The sequence below is a fragment of the Pseudophryne corroboree genome, chromosome 7 (assembly GCF_028390025.1).
Source record: "Pseudophryne corroboree isolate aPseCor3 chromosome 7, aPseCor3.hap2, whole genome shotgun sequence".
Classification (NCBI taxonomy): Eukaryota; Metazoa; Chordata; class Amphibia; order Anura; family Myobatrachidae; genus Pseudophryne; species Pseudophryne corroboree.
In genome coordinates this window covers 515,675,217-515,696,473 of record NC_086450.1, presented here as the reverse complement: position 1 = coordinate 515,696,473, position 21,257 = coordinate 515,675,217, and the positions used below count along the sequence as shown (strand labels likewise).

At 49.0% G+C, this 21,257-nt stretch overlaps 1 protein-coding gene across 2 annotated transcripts in view; it reads right to left on the bottom strand.

Moving 5' to 3' along the window:
• Window positions 1-21,257, bottom strand: part of CFAP119 (cilia and flagella associated protein 119) — a 123,871-nt gene that overhangs the window by 30,798 nt on the left and 71,816 nt on the right. For both annotated transcript variants that reach the window (XM_063935491.1, XM_063935492.1), the window contains exon 7: window positions 647-710. In XM_063935491.1, coding sequence (XP_063791561.1) covers window positions 647-710 — 64 coding nt within the window. The remainder of the gene's footprint in view (window positions 1-646; window positions 711-21,257) is intronic.

Below are 21,257 nucleotides of genomic sequence, written 5' to 3'. Positions count from 1 at the left end.
CCTCCCTTCCCCGTGTTCCCTGCTACACTCTCCCAACCTCCTGTGCACACTCCCTCCCTTCCTTTCCGTGTTTCCAGCTACACCCTCCCAACCTCCTGTGCACACTCCCTCCCTTCCCCGCTGCACACTCCCTCCCTTCCCCGCTACACCCTCCCAACCTCCTGTGCACACTCCCTGCCTTCCGTGTTTCCAGCTACACCCTCCCAACCTCCTGTGCACACTCCCTCCCTTCCGTGTTTTCAGCTACACCCTCCTAACCTCCTGCGCACACTCCCTCCCTTCCGTGTTTCCAGCTACACCCAACCTCCTGCACACACTCCCTCCCTTCCCCGTGTTCCCCGCTACACTCTCCCTCCTTTCTGTGTTTCCAGCTACACCCTGCCAACCTCCTCCGCACACTCCCTCCCTTCCCCGTGTTCCCCGCTACACCCTCCCTCCCTTCCGTGTTCCCTGCTACACCCTCCCTCCCGTGTTTCCAGCTACACCCTCCCAACCTCCTGCGCACACTCCCTCCCTTCCCCGTGTTCCGCGCTACACCCTCCCTCCCTTCCCCGTGTTCCCCGCTACACCCTCCCTCACCCCCTGGACGGCATGCTCACTACCTGTCCTCAGTTCTTGCACTCTGACTCCCCCCAAACATACACACCTTGGTCACTTGTCACTTCAGACTCCGAGATCCCATCACAAGAAATTGAAAGGTCTAATTTTACCTACAGAAGAAAAAGAAAGTGTCATAACGGGCGGATTACACCACACAGTGGCCGCACCGCGCTACTGACTTAGGCACGGGGAGGAGCTCTGCTACACAAAGGAAGATCATATATAATGGAGAAGTCAGATCTGTTTGCACCTTTATGACCTTGAAACATTCATGTGAAGAACAATGTTTTTTTAGAATAATAAGGTTAGAAGAAAAAGCCTCTGATACCCCGAGTGCATGAGTATACACACCCTTTGATAATCGGGTTGAAGCCGTCTTCACAGTTGCCTGATCATATTCAGAATCATGTGAGATAATTAGCAGACCTCTGCAGCAATGACAGGCATTGTGATTAACATAAGGCTCAGCGGTCGCTGTAGAATTCCCTGGCAGCCTGCAGGGGCCGTTCTCACCCTCTGTCCGAGGCCATTACAGAGAGATGCCAGGAGAAGGGTATTGAAGAATAAGACATTACATCAGGGTTGGCTGATTTAAACCAAGTAGTTTTTTTTTCTTCCTTAAATGGCACGGTGCTGTGATGTCTATTATAAGGGAATCCCTCTGGTATTATTCCACGTTCTTAATGCTTGTGGTATTCATTTGACCGAGTTGAACCAATACACACACAACAGAGAAATAGGGAGGGTGGACCAGATGATAAAGGTACTAAATCTACCTAGCATCAGCTAAGGCTCCACAAACGCCTCCCCTCACAATCCCATAGGACAGGCGAAAACCACAAACAACATTCTCAATCTTAAAGGGTAAATTAAACCCCACTAATTTAAGAGGCACGATACAGAGAAACAGTTTAATGTCCTACTTGTTTATTTCAATTCAAAACCTTCCAGTCTATTCAAAAGTCTCTGAGTGCACTTTGCAGGTATGAATATGTTTAGTGTATTTACATATATTCAGATGTTTATAGAAATAATAAGTAAAAAAAATAAGAATTTACTCACCGGTAATTCTATTTCTCGTAGTCCGTAGTGGATGCTGGGGACTCCGTAAGGACTATGGGGAATAGACGGGCTCCGCAGGAGACTGGGCACTCTAAAAGAAAGATTAGGTACTATCTGGTGTGCACTGGCTCCTCCCTCTATGCCCCTCCTCCAGACCTCAGTTAGGGAAACTGTGCCCGGAAGAGCTGACACTACAAGGAAAGGATTTTGAATCCAGGGTAAGACTCATACCAGCCACACCAATCACACCGTATAACTTGTGATAACCATACCCAGTTAACAGTATGAACGACAACTGAGCCTCAATCAACAGATGGCTCATAACAATAACCCTTTAGTATGCAATAACTATATACACGTATTGCAGAAGAAGTCCGCACTTGGGACGGGCGCCCAGCATCCACTACGGACTAAGAGAAATAGAATTACCGGTGAGTAAATTCTTATTTTCTCTGACGTCCTAGTGGATGCTGGGGACTCCGTAAGGACCATGGGGATTATACCAAAGCTCCCAAACGGGCGGGAGAGTGCGGACGACTCTGCAGCACCGAATGAGCAAACTCAAGGTCCTCCTCAGCCAGGGTATCAAACTTGTAGAACTTAGCAAATGTGTTTGAACCCGACCAAGTAGCAGCTCGGCAAAGCTGTAAAGCCGAGACCCCTCGGGCAGCCGCCCAAGAAGAGCCCACCTTCCTTGTGGAATGGGCTTTTACTGATTTTGGATGCGGCAATCCAGCCGCAGAGTGAGCCAGCTGAATCGTGCTACAGATCCAGCGAGCAATAGTCTGCTTCGAAGCAGGGGCGCCAACCTTGTTGGCTGCATACAGAATAAACAGCGAGTCAGACTTTCTGACTCCCGCCGTTCTGGAAACATAAATTTTCAAAGCCCGGACTACGTCCAGCAACTTGGAATCCTCCAAGTCCCTAGTAGCCGCAGGCACCACAATAGGTTGGTTCAAATGAAACGATGATACCACCTTAGGGAGAAATTGGGGACGAGTCCTCAATTCTGCCCTGTCCATATGGAAGATCAGATAGGAAATGCAGAAAACGACCCAACTGGAAGTCCTCTGTAGCGGCCTTCCTGGCCTCACACCACGCAACATATTTCCGCCATATGCGGTGATAATGCTTTGCCGTCACATCCTTCCTAGCTCTTATCAGCGTAGGAATTACTTCATCCGGTATACCTTTTTCCGCTAGGATCCGGCGTTCAACCGCCATGCCGTCAAACGCAGCCGCGGTAAGTCTTGGAACAGACAGGACCCCTGCTGCAACAGGTCCTGTCTGAGAGGCAGAGGCCATGGGTCCTCTGTGACCAACTCTTGAAGTTCTGGGTACCAAGTCCTTCTTGGCCAATCCGGAACAATGAGTATCGTTCTCACCACTGGCGTAACTACTGCCCCCGCCGACCCCGCCGTGGCGGGGGGGCGACGCCACTTTGAGTGACTAGCTTTGGCTGTCAGCTAGGCTGACAGATAGATTGGCCAGCCAATTACATAGAGGTGAGGGAGGAGCGATTTGAAGGGTGGGCGGCTTTATATATATCTCACTGTGACTGAGGGAGGGTCACTCAGGTCAGCTGTGTACGCCCCCTGCACGTGGGAAGACCGAGTGAGGAGGAGAGACTGCACTGGCGGGCGACGCTGGGAGTTTGTGCGGGGTCCTCCGTCCGAGTCCTGCTGTTGCGCTGCCGGAGGGTCTGGATTCGGAGCAGTGGAAGGAAGCCAGGAGTTTATTGCCGCGGCTGCCGCCATCCATGCCCATTGCCGCCCGCCCGCTCTCTTAGTAAGTGCGCGGCCGCGGCTGCATGCGGCTGTGTCACTGCAGCCTAGACTAGTCCGGTCCGTCCCGCCGCCCCGCCTGGGAAGACATCGCTGACGCTCCCGGACGCTTGCCCATTTTCATTGCCTCCCACTCTCTTGGTAAGTGCGCGGCTGCGTGCGGCTGTCACTGCGGCCTAGTCCGCTCCATCCCGCCGCACCGCGCCACCTGGGAAGACATCGCCGCCGCTCCCAGCCGCCTGCCCATTGCCATTGCCGCCGTCTCTTGGTTAATGCGCGACTGCGTGCAGCTGTTAATCAGGGCAGGGCACTGGGCAGGGTGAGCTGCGCTGCCGCTCTCCACTCAGTTGTCTTGGTATGGTTACCAATAACTACAGCAGTTCTTAGCTGGGAGGGGAGGCAGGGGGGTTAATTACCCAAATATTTATTTTTCATGAAGTTCTGTTTAAAACTGACACTCATTTAATCAAGATAGAGGCCACGCCACATAGATATTAAAGAGCATGAACAATGCACACATTTAAATCTACTGTATTAGGGGCTGTGAGTGACTGACTTAAAGTCTCACAAGACTCACATGATGTCATACAGTGCACTGCAGCACTGTGTGAGTGTGTGACATCATGTGAGACTCTCAGTCAGTCACAGCCCCTAATGCAGTAGATGTAAATGTAATGATAAATATTAAAAATCATAATGTGGCCTTTATCTCGATTAAATGAGTGAGTGTCGGACCTACAGTATATCACTGGGATGTCCTCGTCCAGATGACCTAGTTTCTCTGCGTATCCTGCAGTACGAGTGCGGCTTTTGGGAGACTCTCTAAACCAGTGCCTGGGGGCTTATGTGGCACTGGGGGAGGGGGGCTTATGTGGCACTGGGGGAGGGGGGCTTATGTGGCACTGGGGGAGGGGGGCTTATGTGGCACTGGGGGCATATGTGGCACAGGGGGGGTATATGTGTACCTGGCACATGGGGGGGAAGGGGGCTGTATTTGGCACTGGGGGCATGTGAGTACCTGGCACTGGGGGTATATGTGGCACTGGGGGTATATGTGGCACTGGGGGGGTATATGTGTACCTGACACATGGGGGGGCTGTATTTGGCACTGGGGACATGTGAGTACCTGGCACTGTGGGGGAATATCTGGCACTGGGGGCATATGTGGCACTGGGAGAGCACAGCCCTAGCAACAAGCACTACCCCCTAGCAACGAGCATGACACCCAGTGCATGAAACCCCTGGCAACGAGCATGACACCAAGTGCATGAAACCCCTGGCAACGAGCATGACACCCTGAGCATGAAAACCCCTGGCACCATGCATGGAACCAAGAACATGAAACCCCTGGCAACGAGCAGGTAATTTAAAAGTAATTAGAAGCCTTACTGTAGGACTTAATGTGTAATGGGCATTACGGTGTGTGGCATAATGTATCACGGACATTGCGGTGTGTGTCATAATGTGTCAGGCATTACGGTGTATAGGGTATAACGGGCATTGCAGTATGTGTCACAGGCATTACGGTGTATGGTATACTATATCACGGGCATTGTGATATGTGGTATAATGTCTCAGGGTCATTGCAGTGTGTGGCATAATGTATCACGGACATTGCGGTGTGTGTCATAATGTGTCAGGCATTACGGTGTGTTGTATACTATATCACGAGCATTGTGGTATGTGTTATAATGTCTCAGGGTCATTGCGGTGTGTGTCATAATGTGTCACAGACATTGTATGTGCTATAATGTATCAGGGGCATTGCGGTGTGTGGCATAGGGTATAACGGGCATTGCGGTATGTGTCACAGGCATTACGGTGTATGGTATACTATATCACGGGCATTGTGATATGTGGTATAATGTCTCAGGGTCATTGCGGTGTGTGTTATAATGTGTCACAGACATTGTATGTGCTATAATGTATCAGGGGCATTGCAGTGTGTAGCATAATGTATAACGGGCATTGCGATTCCTGTCATAATGTGTCACAGGCATTACGGTGTGTGCATTATTGTGTGTGGCATAATGTCTAAGGGCCATTGCAGTATGTGGCATAATGTATACTGGGCATTACTATAAGGAGGAAAAATGACAAATAATGTAAGGGGCATGAATCAGGATTATTTTTCTTTCCTGTGGTGGCTAACGTCTGGGCGTGCAGGTTGCAAAACTGGGGTATAAGGTAGTCTTTTCCTGCAATACCACGCCCCTTTACGCGAAGCCACGCCCATTTCAACGAAGCCACACACCCTTTCTGACGGCGCGCGCCTATTTGTCCCTTTACTAGTGCCAACTATGGGGGTATGGGGGGGGGGGGGGGGGGGGGCGCCAAAGAATTTTTTGGCTTGGGGGAGAAAAATTTCTAGTTACGCCACTGGTTCTCACTCCTCTTTTTCTTACTATTCTCAGTACCTTGTGTATGAGAGGAAGAGGAGGAAACATATACCGACTGGAACACCCACGGAGTTACCAGTGCGTCCACAGCTATCGCCTGAGGGTCCCTTGACCTGGCGCAATATTTTTTTAGCTTTTTGTTTAGGCGGGACGCCATCATGTCCACCTGTGGCCGTTCCCACCGATTTGCAATCTGCTCGAAGACTTCTTGATGAAGTCCCCACTCTCCCGGGTGGAGGTCGTGCCTGCTGAGGAAGTCTGCTTCCCAGTTGTCCACTCCCGGAATGAATACTGCTGACAGTGCTTGTACGTGATTCTCCGCCCAACGAAGAATCCTTGTGGCTCCCGCCATCGCCACGCTGCTTCTTGTGCCGCCCTGTCGGTTTACATGGGCGACTGCCGTGATGTTGTCTGACTGAATCAGCACTGGTTGGTCTCGAAGCAGGGGCTCCGCTTGACTCAGGGCGTTGGATATGGCCCTTAATTCCAGTATGTTTATGTGCAGACGAGTCTCCTGACTTGACCATAGCCCCTGGAAGTTTCTTCCCTGAGTGACTGCCCCCCATCCGCGGAGGCTTGCATCCGTGGTCACCAGGACCCAGTCCTGTATGCCGAACCTGCGGCCCTCGAGAAGGTGAGCACTCTGCAGCCACGACAGAAGAGACACCCTGGCCCTGGGGGACAGGGTGATCAGCTGATGCATTTGAAGATGCGATCCGGACCACTTGTCCAACAGATCCCACTGAAAGATCCTGGCATGGAACCTGCCGAAAGGAATGGCTTCGTATGACGCTACCATCTTTCCCAGGACTCGCGTGCAGTGATGCACAGACACCTGCTTTGGTTTCAGGAGATCCCTGACCATGGTCACTAACTCCTGAGCCTTCTCCTCCGGGAGAAATACCTTCTTCTGTTCTGTGTCCAGAATCATGCCCAGGAAGTAGTAACTGTAGTACTGGTCGCACAGGTTTAATTCTTATTATGAGAAAGACCCCAATTTATATTATTCAAAACACATCTGCGTTATTCGTAACCATTTAGGGGGTGCTACCACAGGCAAAATAAATCTGCATGAAAGAGAAAGGGAAAGGGTTCGAAATGCCCTAGAGCGGTGCACACAAAATTTAATTAAAATATAACTTTTAATGTAATATATGGTAAAACCAGCGGATATTAAAAGGAAAGGAAAGTAGTGTAGATAAGAAAGAAATCGTGATTAAAATTGAGAGAGCTGCGCATTAGATGTCACCCAAATGACTTCTATATTGTACATAAGGTTACAGATTAATGAAGAGTGTGTCAGGAGTATATAGTTCCTGTATAGCTATATTTCTGCTAGCTATAGAGGGACTCCTTCAATAAGTGTCTCAAATGTTCTAATCCCTCCCAGGATTCATGAAATGAGACTGTTGTGGAAACAGGACTCCAGTTTTCATAGTGTGTGCTATAATAGAATGATGGTAATACTCTAATAGTTTACTGTGTTTTAGTAATAGCAGTGGTAAACTTAATAAAATAATCTCCCAATGCTGTGGGCTATGTTTCCAATGTGTCACAGAAATGGTAACAGAACTCTGATTAAACTTCAAATATATCTCAGAAACATCTGAGTGCCCTCCTGAACTTCATAAATGTTGTTACATCCTCTAGAGAAGAACCAATAAACATATGATACATTTGTATCGCATGAAAGAGAAACAGCCGCTGTCAGTTCACAGATTGAGCTCCGGCAGCCTGAGGTCTTTTGGCTGTTACTACTGATAATCTTATTTTGTTAAGTTGTAACAAAGTGAAGGGTTTGTTTATAGCTGACGTCACAGCTGACAGAAATAAACCAGCAGTCCCTAGTCACAAGGTTATTTTCTAAACACTTTATCTCTTTATGTGGCTATATTATTTATTTATTTCTATAGACAATATGAGACCATTTAGGATTTGATCTCTCTTGTTATAATAGAGGATAATGAGGGCTCACTCTGTGCTTGTAATGTTCTGTGCACTGTTTATTCCTTTATTAGGATAATTCAAAGAAGTGCACTAGTAGCTAAACCTTCCTAATTATATTCTGATACCTTGATGCATTATGCGCCCACAGTGTCACAGTTTTTAAACATTTATTGTGATATTCATGGAAAGAATTTCATTAGCATGTGCTTACAATAGATCTATAATAGCTAAGAAATCATTATAAATGTGAGCCGTGTCACTGAAGTTACAACATGTATTTAATCCTTTATTAGGCAATTTTCAATATATGCACGTGTATATCAAGTGTTTGATGTTGTTCATATCAGGACTGAGTACTGCAATCTACGAGAACACCTTTCACATTTGCTGCACACAGTATATTTCAATATGCACAACAGAGTCTGACACGAGTTTCTAATATAACTGTTTCCTGTGCATATCCCCGCTGCTTGCATGGGATAGAACACTCTTCATTTAATCAATCCTTTCTAATCTAACATAGTAAATGTCAGGTGACTATCTACAGTGCGCAGCTAGCCTGACGCACGCTTCGCTGTTCGCTTCATCAGAGCCTCTGCCTCACATTTATCTGGCTCACATTTATAATGATTTCTTAGCTATTATAGATCTATTGTAAGCACATGCTAATGAAATTCTTTCCATGAATATCACAATAAATGTTTAAAAACTGTGACACTGTGGGCGCATAATGCATCAAGGTATCAGAATATAATTAGGAAGGTTTAGCTACTAGTGCACTTCTTTGAATTATCCTAATAAAGGAATAAACAGTGCACAGAACATTACAAGCACAGAGTGAGCCCTCATTATCCTCTATTATAACAAGAGAGATCAAATCCTAAATGGTCTCATATTGACTATAGAAATAAATAAATAATATAGCCACATAAAGAGATAAAGTGTTTAGAAAATAACCTTGTGACTAGGGACTGCTGGCTTATTTCTGTCAGCTGTGACGTCAGCTATAAACAAACCCTTCACTTTGTTACAATTTAACAAAATAAGATTATCAGTAGTAACAGCCAAAAGACCTCAGGCTGCCGGAGCTCAATCTGTGAACTGACAGCGGCTGTTTCTCTTTCATGCGATACAAATGTATCATATGTTTATTGGTTCTTCTCTAGAGGATGTAACAACATTTATGAAGTTCAGGAGGGCACTCAGATGTTTCTGAGATATATTTGAAGTTTAATCAGAGTTCTGTTACCATTTCTGTGACACATTGGAAACATAGCCCACAGCATTGGGAGATTATTTTATTAAGTTTACCACTGCTATTACTAAAACACAGTAAACTATTAGAGTATTACCATCATTCTATTATAGCACACACTATGAAAACTGGAGTCCTGTTTCCACAACAGTCTCATTTCATGAATCCTGGGAGGGATTAGAACATTTGAGACACTTATTGAAGGAGTCCCTCTATAGCTAGCAGAAATATAGCTATACAGGAACTATATACTCCTGACACACTCTTCATTAATCTGTAACCTTATGTACAATATAGAAGTCATTTGGGTGACATCTAATGCGCAGCTCTCTCAATTTTAATCACGATTTCTTTCTTATCTACACTACTTTCCTTTCCTTTTAATATTCGCTGGTTTTACCATATATTACATTAAAAGTTATATTTTAATTAAATTTTGTGTGCACCGCTCTAGGGCATTTCGAACCCTTTCCCTTTCTCTTTCATGCCCAGGAAGGGCAGACGCGTCGTAGGAATCAGCTGCGACTTTGGAATATTCAGAATCCAGCCGTGCCGTAGCAACACTTCCTGAGAGTGTGCTACGCTGATCAACAACTGCTCTCTGGACCTCGCCTTTATGAGGAGATCGTCCAAGTACGGGATAACTGTAACTCCTTGCTTCCGGAGAAGTACCATCATCTCCGCCATTACCTTGGTAAAGACTCTCGGTGCCGTGGATAGACCAAACGGCAACGTCTGGAATTGGTAATGACAGTCCTGTACCACAAACCCGAGGTACTCCTGGTGAGGCGGATAAATGGGGACATGCAAGTACGCATCCTTGATGTCCAGAGATACCATAAAATCCCTCTTCCAGGCTGGCAATGACCGCTCTGAGCGATTCCATTTTGAACTTGAACTTTTTCATGTAAATGTTCAAGGATTTTAAATTTAGAATGGGTCTTACCGAACCGTCCGGTTTCGGTACCACAAACAGTGTGGAATAGTAACCCCTTCCCTGTTGAAGGGGGGGTACAATTATTATCACTTGCTGGAGGTACAGCTTGTGAATAGCCGTCAGGACTATCTCCCTCCCCGTGGGAGAAGCTGGCAAGGCGGATTTTAGGTAACGGTGAGGGGGTGCCACTTCGAATTCCAGCTTGTATCCCTGAGATACAATTTGTATAGCCCAAGGATCCACTTGTGAGCGAACCCACTGGTTGCAGAAAATTCGGAGACGCGCCCCCACCGCTCCAGGCTCCGCCTGTGGAGCCCCAGCGTCATGCGGTGGACTTAGTGGAAGCAGGGGAGGACTTTTGTTCCTGAGAACTGGCTGCATGGTGCAGCTTCTTTCCTCTACCCCTGCCTCTGGCAAGAAAGGATGCACCTCTGACTCTCTTGCTTTTTTGAGAACGAAAGGACTGCATTTGGTAATACGGTGCTTTCTTAGGCTGTGAGGAAACCTGTGGCAAGAAAGTCGACTTTCCAGCTGTCGCTGTGGATACGAGGTCCGAGAGACCGTCCCTAAACAATTCCTCACCCTTATAAGGCAAAACCTCCATGTGTTTTTTTAGAGTCGGCATCACCTGTCCATTGCCGAGTCCATAAGACCCTCCTGGCAGAAATGGACATTGCATTTATTCGAGAGCCCAGCAGGCAAATGTCCCTCTGGGCATCCCGCATATATAAGACGACATCTTTAATATGGCTAAGTGTTAGCAATACGGTATCCCTGTCCAGGGTATCCAACCCCTCTGACAGAGTATCTGTCCATGCTGCAACAGCACTGCACATCCAAGCGGAAGCAATAGCCAGTCTCAGTAGAGTACCAGAGTGTGTATACACAGACTTCAAGATACCTTCCTGCTTCCTATCCGCAGGTTCCTTTAGGGCGGCCGTATCCTGAGACGGCAGGGCCACTCTTTTAGATAAGCGCGTCAGGGCCTTGTCAACCCTAGGGGAGGATTCCCAGCGTAACCCATCCGTTGGCGGGAAAGGGTACGCCATTAGTATTCTCTTGGGAATCACCACTTTTTTATCAGGGGAAGACCACGCTTCTTCACATAACTCATTTAATTCATATGTGACGGGGGAAAAGTCACTGGCTGCTTTTTCTCCCCAAACATATTTACCCTCTTGTCAGGGACAGGGTCAGCCTCTGAAATGTGTAATACATTTTTCATTGCAATAATCATGTATCGGATGGCCTTAGTAATTTTGGGCTGTAATAGTGCCTCATCCTCGTCGACGCTGGAGTCGGACTCCGTGTCGACATCTGTGTCAACCAACTGAGATAGTGGGCGTTTTTGAGACGCTGACGGCCTCTGAGGTGCCTGGGCAGGCCCGGGTTGAGAGCCCGGCTGTCCCCCGGCAGCAACATAATCAAATCTCTTATGTAATGAGTTTACATTTGTCATTTAAGACCTTCCACATATCCATCCAATCAGGTGTCGGCACCGACACCACATTTATCTGCACTTGCTCCGCCTCCACGTAACCCTCCTCATCAAACATGTCGACACAGCCGTACCGACACACAGCACACACACAGGGAATGCTCTGACTGAGGACTGGACCCCCCAAGGTCTATGGGGGGACAGAGAAAGAGTATGCCAGCACACACCACAGCGCTATATACACAGGGATACACACTACCTGAAGTTAATTTTTCCCAATAGCTGCTGTATCAATACACCTTTTGCCTAAATTTATGTGCCCCCCCTCTCTTTTTACCCTCTTAGTACCAGGAGACTGCAGGGGAGAGCCCTTCCAGCGGAGCTGTGAAGAGAAATGGCGCTGGTGTGCTGAGGAAGAAGGCCCCGCCCCCTCAGCGGCGGGCTTCTGTCCCGCTGTTTCTGACTAAAAAATGGCGGGGGTTTTACACATATACAGTCACAGACTGTATTATGTGTCTTTTTTATGCCAAAGGTAGACTTATTGCTGCCCAGGGCGCCCCCCCCCCCCCCCTGCACCCTACAGTGACCGGAGTGTGTAAGTGTGCAGTGGGAGCAATGGCGCACAGCTGCGGTGCTGTGCGCTACCTTAATGAAGACAGGAGTCTTCAGCCGCCGATTTCATCACCAACTTCTGATCTTCTGGCTCTGCGAGGGGGACGGCGGCGCGGCTCCGGGAACGGACGACCGAGGACCTTTGCCTGTGTTCGAACCCTCTGGAGCTAATGGTGTCCAGTAGCCTAAGAAGCGCAACCTAGCTGTGAACAGGTACGTTTGCTTCTCTCCCCTCGGTCCCACGCAACAGTGAGTCTGTTGCCAGCAGAAGCTCTCTGAAAATAAAAAACCTAACATTACTTTCTTTACTAGCAAGCTCAGGAGAGCCCACTAGGTGCATCCAGCTCTGGCCGGGCACAGATTCTAACTGAGGTCTGGAGGAGGGACATAGAGGGAAGAGCCAGTGCACACCAGATAGTAGTTAATCTTTCTTTAAGAGTGCCCAGTCTCCTGCGGAGCCCGTCTATTCCCCATGGTCCTTACGGAGTCCCCAGCATCCACTAGGACGTCAGAGAAACATTGGTTTTCTTGAAAATGTAAAATAAATTATATCAAAGCCTAACCACTTTGGATTGTTAAGGTTAGCATTAAAACATGGCTGATCAAGGTTTCTAATATATAGCAATGTGTCACAGTATTCATACAATAAGGAGGAGTCTTTTTTTTTCCCTTCATTTAAAACATTAATACAAAAAAATAAAATGGTTGCAGAACATGTGGCCCGACAGGCATATAGTGGAGGTCAGGGTGTCCCTATGAAGAAGAGGATGATGATGACAAGAGTCTACAGTCGGAGCAGGACTCTCCCCATTCCTGGGTTCTGGGTGCGGTGGGAAGAAGTTAAAGGAATACTCAGGCCAGGAAAGAGTGTGCTACACAATACACACCCCAGCCATGTGGGAAAAGGTGTTATAGCCTTATGTGTTGTTTGAGCGTGACTGTAGGAGACACAACAGGATTGGCACAGAAAGAAACCTGCTGACTGCAGTGACGCATGTAGTGGCCACATCACGCTTCAGCTGGGACAGTGAATAGCCCCTGCAGGCCTGGAGATGAAGACCACCATGCAGCACATAACCCAGTCACCCGAGGATTGGCCACAGCCCCCAGCCCAGACCTCCCACAGGAGACCTTGGTATCCGGACCTCACCCTGTGACGGACATGGGACTGTCTGCAGGGATGCCTGATATTGAAGACCACCTGTGCCGTTGTGAGGATACTTGGTATATGTGTGCGTTATACCTGCCTATCGCCCATCACCACCCTGGGAAAGGAAGCGGTTATAGCTCTTTGCACGGTACCCCGGTTTCTTTACGTGTCTAGGATCACGCAATAGTTATACGTGTAAACCATAACCACACTATGCACAGTATATTCAAATATAAATGCTATCACAATAATCAATTCATGCTAAAATAGTAATTCTTATAAACTATACTGTGCAAATTACTGCAACACTGGACACACAACAAGGGTAATCTTCTACTATGCAACTCCACACTGAAAATGCTACAAAAGAGCAAATTAGTAATAAAATTACTCCTCAGTAAAGAAAAACAAAACATGGAGTTCGGCATTGATGCGCACAAAGTAAAGGCGGTGACCTGCAATAACCTTCAACCTTTACACACAGAAACTGACCAATCAGGCAAAGACAAAACAGTTTTGGATGCTATTAAATTTATGTTGACACATAATTATTTCACTTTTGATTCACAATTTTATTTACAGACACGTGGTGCGGCCATGGGTGCCAGGTTCGCGCCGAGTCTCGCCAACCTATACATGGGCGTGTTTGAGGACATGCACGTGTGGGGGGGAGGATTCGGCGCGGACCTGGTATACTATGGCCGATTTATAGATGATTTATTTATTATATGGGGTGGTAGTATAGAAACATTAAAACTATTCACGGAGAGTCTTAATAATAATACCTTTGGACTCAAATTCACGTCACAATATAGTCCTAACACAATAACCTTCCTTGATATAGAACTATTTGTTGAATATGGGGTATTAAGCACTAAGACATATATAAAGCCTGTTGATCAAAATCGTTATTTGCACTATAAAAGTTCGCATAAAACATGCTGGAAGGATAATATCCCCAGGGGTCAACTTATCCGCATACGTCGTAATTGTACATCCATTGAGACATTTAGAATACAAGCTACCACTTTACTAGAATCATTTCATGAACAGGGATATCCATCTGATATACTGGCAAAAGCATATAAAGAAGTAGAAAATATGGATAGAAGTGTATTGCTGAAACCTAGAGCAACATTACGGAAAGAGATAGAAACTAAGTATGAAAAAAGTATGTGTTTTTCTACCCAGTATAACAACTGTGCTGATCAAATTAAATATATAATAAAGAAAAATACCTCATTACTCCTGTTAGATGAACTACTTCATGATAATATTAACCCCATAGGACCTACATTGTTCCGTAAGGCAGAAAATTTAAGATCTAAGTTAGTACCCAGTCATTTCTATAAAAAACCTGAAGTAACATCATTAAAATCTTGGCTCCCAGAAAGACCTATGGGTTTCCACAAATGTGGGAAAACCTCTTGCTTATCTTGTAAGTCTGTGCCTAGGAAAAGTACAGAAGTACAATCAACAAGAACAAAGGAAATATTTAAAATTAAGGATTTTTTAAATTGTATGTCGACATTTGTAATTTATATAATTACGTGCCAATGCGGTAAACAATATGTTAGCTGCACTACTAGAACTCTCCATATAAGATACATGGAGCACAGAAGAAATGTCATTAAAAAAGCAAAACATCCATTATCAACTCATATAGCAAACTGCCAGGATGCCGACTTTGATGATATTAAAATGTTAGCTGTGGAGCAGATTAAAACAACCAAACGAGGTGGGGATAGATATAGTATGCTCTGCAGACGTGTGGCATATTGGATTTTTAGGATGGACTCTTTAGTACCGGGGGGATTAAATGATACTGTAGAATTGAATGGGGTATAAAATAATAATGACTGAATATTGTATTGAGTGGGGCCCCAATGATCTTTATTATCCTTTTTCTTGGAGCTCTGTATTAACTTCCTTCTGAGAACTATTAATGGAAATTAAAGGGTAATATAGAGGATATAATATATATATTTTCCTACATTCACTGGATAGAGAATAGATAATATATATATATATTTTTTGGTTACATCCCCCCATAATTTTTGTCTCTCTTTTTGTTTTTTTTGTTTCTTTCTCTATGCATATATATGAATATATATATATTTCTTTTTGTTTTGTTTTGTTGGTTGCCCGTAAAAACGCATTTAGGAACATGGAAGTGTAAATAGATGAAAGTGTACACGATTGTAGACATTGGGGTGGGGAATTATCGGAGCTGGGGGTGTCGAACGTGGTGGCTGGCCGGACTATACTTACCATCCACCGGATCACCCGTGGCGGGTGGTGGGTGTGGTCTGGCTGGTTGCCATGGGCGACCTCAGTGAGTTCTGTGGATCTCTCACCCTAGTAGATTTACCCTATCAAGATTTACCCTATCATAATTTATAGTTTATAATTTTTAATTTATAATTTATATTATAATTCACATTTTTATGTATATACATATATTGTGTCTATATATAAGTTTATAAGCATATTCATCAGGTTATACTTATTTGAACGTTATGGATACGTGTGCAGCACTGAATGAATCAATGAATATTGTTTTATGTTTTTTTATATATATTGTATATGTTTGTTTTTTAGAAATCATGTTTAAAATTATGGCTAAATATTATGTGAACAGATTAATTTAATCCAGGATTACCGGGTGATACCATCCAGAGAATATACCAATGAGTTAATACACAGCTTGATAAATAATTGATCAAATGGAACGCATAGAATCCCAATAGATGAGAATTAAAACGAGGTATGGACCGCAATACTGACGTATGCGCCATGAGGGAGGCGCAAGATTTAAATTCCTGTACCATTGCAGTGCATACATGGACACTGAGGAAGCCGCTGAGCTGTATATCTAAGCGGGGAAACGCGTTTGTCGGATGCACTGTTAAAGAGCTTTTGGTGAGACACCTTCATATCTTACTGGCCGGCCAGAGATACTAATACCTACGGATAACATCTAATAAACTTTTGCGGATAAACATCTGAAAATATACCTGTTATCCACCAGGCAGTGGACTCCGGACAAGGCTGTTTTTGGAAGCGACAGCCGGGAGAGGTATCTATGTAATATGTGCAAAATTATACATCTGTGCACAGCTCCACTAGAAACTCTAACCGCAAAACATAATAATTATAACTCACACTTGTTGAAAATTAATAGTGTGATGAAACTTACCTGGAAGGTATAATCTACTAGCTGCATGCATTTGTGAAAAGAACTGCAACTTGCATAATTAACTGACTGGATAATTGATTATTATAATAGCTGAGGAAAAATATCTATCAGCTGGACATTTCTATTGATTGACAACATCTATGCGGCTATGATTTATTGTCAAAAGCATATAAAGCAATAATATCTAGCTTTAAATTCAGCTGTATATAATTATACAAAATCAGTAAGGAACAGTTTTCTCTGGTTTGGTGTATAAAGCGGAATTATCCGGTGGGATATATAGCTTAATTAATATACAATATAATTGTTTTTATATGTTATGGATATGAAGGATGCATTTTAATATGTTATATGAAATTAATTAAAACACCTTTTGTGTAAAAGTGCCAGCGCTGTTCTTTTTTCTGTAAAACAGTAACCTGACAGCGATACACTCGCACACCCCTGATGAAGCCCACATGAATGTAGATGAAACGCGTGGGTATGAAATAAAGCTATGGAATGATATGGGGAGGGGTTTAACCTGTGCTATCATGCGTGAGATCTGGACTACGTCAATGACTAGGTTGACAGTCAATAGGTTGACCCCACATGATCGACATGCATTAGATCGACATGGCGATAGTTGGAACAGGTTTTTTGTTCATGTTTATGGACTTTTTCCATCCTTGACTATCCATGTCACAAATCATAACCTCTAGTAACCTTGAATCAAGCAGGACACCATACCCGAAACGTAGCAAGCGCTGCTACACACGGGGAGGGAAGGTCAGAGAGGACAGCAGGGCAGAGCGCCATACACGGGGAGGTCAGAGGGGACAGCAGGGCAGAGCACCATACATGAGGAGGGAAGGTCAGAGAGGACAGCAGGGCAGAGCGCCATACACGGGGAGGTCAGAGGGGACAGCAGGGCAGAGCACCATACACAAGTAGGTCAGAGGGGACAGCAGGGCAGAGCGCCAATCACGGGGAGGGGAGGTCAGAGAGAACAGCAGGGCAGAGCGCCATACACGGGGAGGGGAGGGAAGGTCAGAGAGGACAGCAGGGCAGAGCGCCATACACGGGGAGGGAAGGTCAGAGAGGACAGCAGGGCAGAGCGCCATAATCGGGGAGGGGAGGTCAGAGAGGACAGCAGGGCGGAGCGCCATACATGGGGAGGGAAGGTCAGAGAGGACAGCAGGGCAGAGCGCCATACACGGGTAGGTCAGAGGGGACAGCAGGGCAGAGCGCCAATCACGGGGAGGGGAGGTCAGAGAGAACAGCAGGGCAGAGCGCCATACACGGGGAGGGGAGGGAAGGTCAGAGAGGACAGCAGGGCAGAGCGCCATACACGGGGAGGGAAGGTCAGAGAGGACAGCAGGGCAGAGCGCCATAATCGGGGAGGGGAGGTCAGAGAGGACAGCAGGGCGGAGCGCCATACACGGGGAGGGAAGGTCAGAGAGGACAGCAGGGCAGAGCACCATACACGGGGAGGGAAGGTCAGAGAGGACAGCAGGGCAGAGCGCCATACACGGGGAGGTCAGAGGGGACAGCAGGGCAGAGCACCATACATGAGGAGGGAAGGTCAGAGAGGACAGCAGGGAAGAGCGCCATACACGGGGAGGTCAGAGGGGACAGCAGGGCAGAGCACCATACACGGGTAGGTCAGAGGGGACAGCAGGGCAGAGCGCCAATCACGGGGAGGGAAGGTCAGAAAGGACAGCAGGGCAGAGCACCATACACGGAGAGGGAAGGTCAGAGGGGACAGCAGGGCAGAGCACCATACACGGAGAGGGAAGGTCAGAGAGGACAGCAGGGCAGAGCGCCATACACGGAGAGGGAAGGTCAGAGAGGACAGCAGGGCAGAGCACCATACACGGGGAGGTCAGAGAGGACAGCAGGGCAGAGCGCCATACACGGGGAGGTCAGAGGGGACAGCAGGGAAGAGCGCCAATCACGGGGAGGGGAGGTCAGAAAGGACAGCAGGGCAGAGCGCCATACACGGAGAGGGAAGGTCAGAGAGGACAGCAGGGCAGAGCGCCATACACGGGGAGGGAAGGTCAGAGAGGACAGCAGGGCAGAGCGCCATACACGGGGAGGGAAGGTCAGAGAGGACAGTAGGGCAGAGCGCCATACACGGGGAGGGGACAGCAGGGCAGAGCGCCATACACGGGGAGGGGAGGTCAGAGAGGACAGCAGGGCAGAGCGCCATACACGGGGAGGGGAGGTCAGAGGGGACAGCAGGGCAGAGCGCCATACACGGGGAGGGGAGGTCAGAGAGGACAGCAGGGCAGAGCGCCATACACGGGGAGGGAAGGTCAGAGAGGACAGCAGGGCAGAGCGCCATACACGGAGAGGGAAGGTCAGAGAGTACAGCAGGGCAGAGCGCCATACACGGGGAGGGGAGGTCAGAGAGGACAGCAGGGCAGAGCGCCATACACGGGGAGGTCAGAGGGGACAGCAGGGCAGAGCACCATACACGGGGAGGTCAGAGAGGACAGCAGGGCAGAGCGCCATACACGGGGAGGTCAGAGAGGACAGCAGGGCAGAGCGCCATACACGGGGAGGACAGCAGGGCAGAGCGCCATACACGGGGAGGTCAGAGAGGACAGCAGGGCAGAGCGCCATACACGGGGAGGTCAGAGGGGACAGCAGGGCAGAGCGCCATACACGGGGAGGTCAGAGGGGACAGCAGGGCAGAGCGCCATACACGGGTAGGTCAGAGGGGACAGCAGGGCAGAGCGCCATACACGGGGAGGGAAGGTCAGAGAGGACAGCAGGGCAGAGCGCCATACACGGGGAGGTGAGGTCAGAGAGGACAGCAGGGCAGAGCGCCATACACGGGGAGGGGAGGTCAGAGGGGACAGCAGGGCAGAGCGCCATACACGGGGAGGGGAGGACAGCAGGGCAGAGCGCCATACACGGGGAGGGGAGGTCAGAGGGGACAGCAGGGCAGAGCGCCATACACGGGGAGGGGAGGTCAGAGAGGACAGCAGGGCAGAGCGCCATATACGGGGAGGGAAGGTCAGAGAGGACAGCAGGGCAGAGCGCCATACACGGGGAGGGAAGGTCAGAGAGGACAGCAGGGCAGAGCGCCATACACGGGGAGGTCAGAGGGGACAGCAGGGCAGAGCGCCAATCACGGGGAGGGAAGGTCAGAGAGAACAGCAGGGCAGAGCGCCATACACGGGGAGGGAAGGTCAGAGAGGACAGCAGGGCGGAGCGCCATACACGGGGAGGGAAGGTCAGAGAGGACAGCAGGGCAGAGCACCATACACGGGGAGGTCAGAGGGGACAGCAGGGCAGAGCACCATACACGGAGAGGGAGGTCAGAGGGGACAGCAGGGCAGAGCGCCATACACGGGGAGGTCAGAGAGGACAGCAGGGCAGAGCACCATACATGAGGAGGGAAGGTCAGAGGGGACAGCAGGGCAGAGCGCCATACACGGGGAGGTCAGAGGGGACAGCAGGGCAGAGCGCCAATCACGGGGAGGGGAGGTCAGAAAGGACAGCAGGGTGGAGCGCCATACACTGGGAGGGAAGGTCAGAGAGGACAGCAGGGCAGAGCGCCATACACGGGGAGGGGAGGTCAGAGAGGACAGCAGGGCAGAGCGCCATACACGGGGAGGGGAGGTCAGAGAGGACAGCAGGGCAGAGCGCCATACACGGGGAGGGGAGGTCAGAGAGGACAGCAGGGCAGAGCGCCATACATGGGGAGGGAAGGTCAGAGGGGACAGCAGGGCAGAGCGCCATACACGGGGAGGGGAGGTCAGAGAGGACAGCAGGGCAGAGCGCCATACACAGGGAAGGTCAGAGAGGACAGCAGGGCAGAGCGCCATACACGGAGAGGGAAGGTCAGAGAGGACAGCAGGGCAGAGCGCCATACACGGGGAGGGAAGGTCAGAGAAGACAGCAGGGCAGAGCGCCATACACGGAGAGGGAAGGTCAGAGAGGACAGCAGGGCAGAGCGCCATACACGGAGAGGGAAGGTCAGAGAGGACAGCAGGGCAGAGCGCCATACACGGGGAGGGAAGGTCAGAGAGGACAGCAGGGCAGAGCGCCATACACGGGGAGGGGAGGTCAAAGAGGACAGCAGGGCAGAGCGCCATACACGGGGAGGTCAGAGGGGACAGCAGGGCAGAGCGCCATACACGGGGAGGTCAGAGAGGACAGCAGGGCAGAGCGCCATACACGGGGAGGGGAGGTCAGAGGGGACAGCAGGGCAGAGCGCCATACACGGGGAGGGGAGGTCAGAGAGGACAGCAGGGCAGAGCGCCATACACGGGGAGGGATGGTCAGAGAGGACAGCAGGGCAGAGCGCCATACACGGGGAGGGGAGGTCAAAGAGGACAGCAGGGCAGAGCGCCATACACGGGGAGGTCAGAGGGGACAGCAGGGCAGAGCGCCATACACGGGGAGGTCAGAGAGGACAGCAGGGCAGAGCGCCATACACGGGGAGGGGAGGTCAGAGGGGACAGCAGGGCAGAGCGCCATACACGGGGAGGGGAGGTCAGAGAGGACAGCAGGGCAGAGCGCCATACACGGGGAGGGATGGTCAGAGAGGACAGCAGGGCAGAGCGCCATACACGGGGAGGGAAGGTCAGAGAGGACAGCAGGGCAGAGCGCCATACACGGAGAGGGAAGGTCAGAGAGGACAGCAGGGCAGAGCGCCATACACGGGGAGGGAAGGTCAGAGAAGACAGCAGGGCAGAGCGCCATACACGGAGAGGGAAGGTCAGAGAGGACAGCAGGGCAGAGCGCCATACACGGAGAGGGAAGGTCAGAGAGGACAGCAGGGCAGAGCGCCATACACGGGGAGGGAAGGTCAGAGAGGACAGCAGGGCAGAGCGCCATACACGGGGAGGGGAGGTCAAAGAGGACAGCAGGGCAGAGCG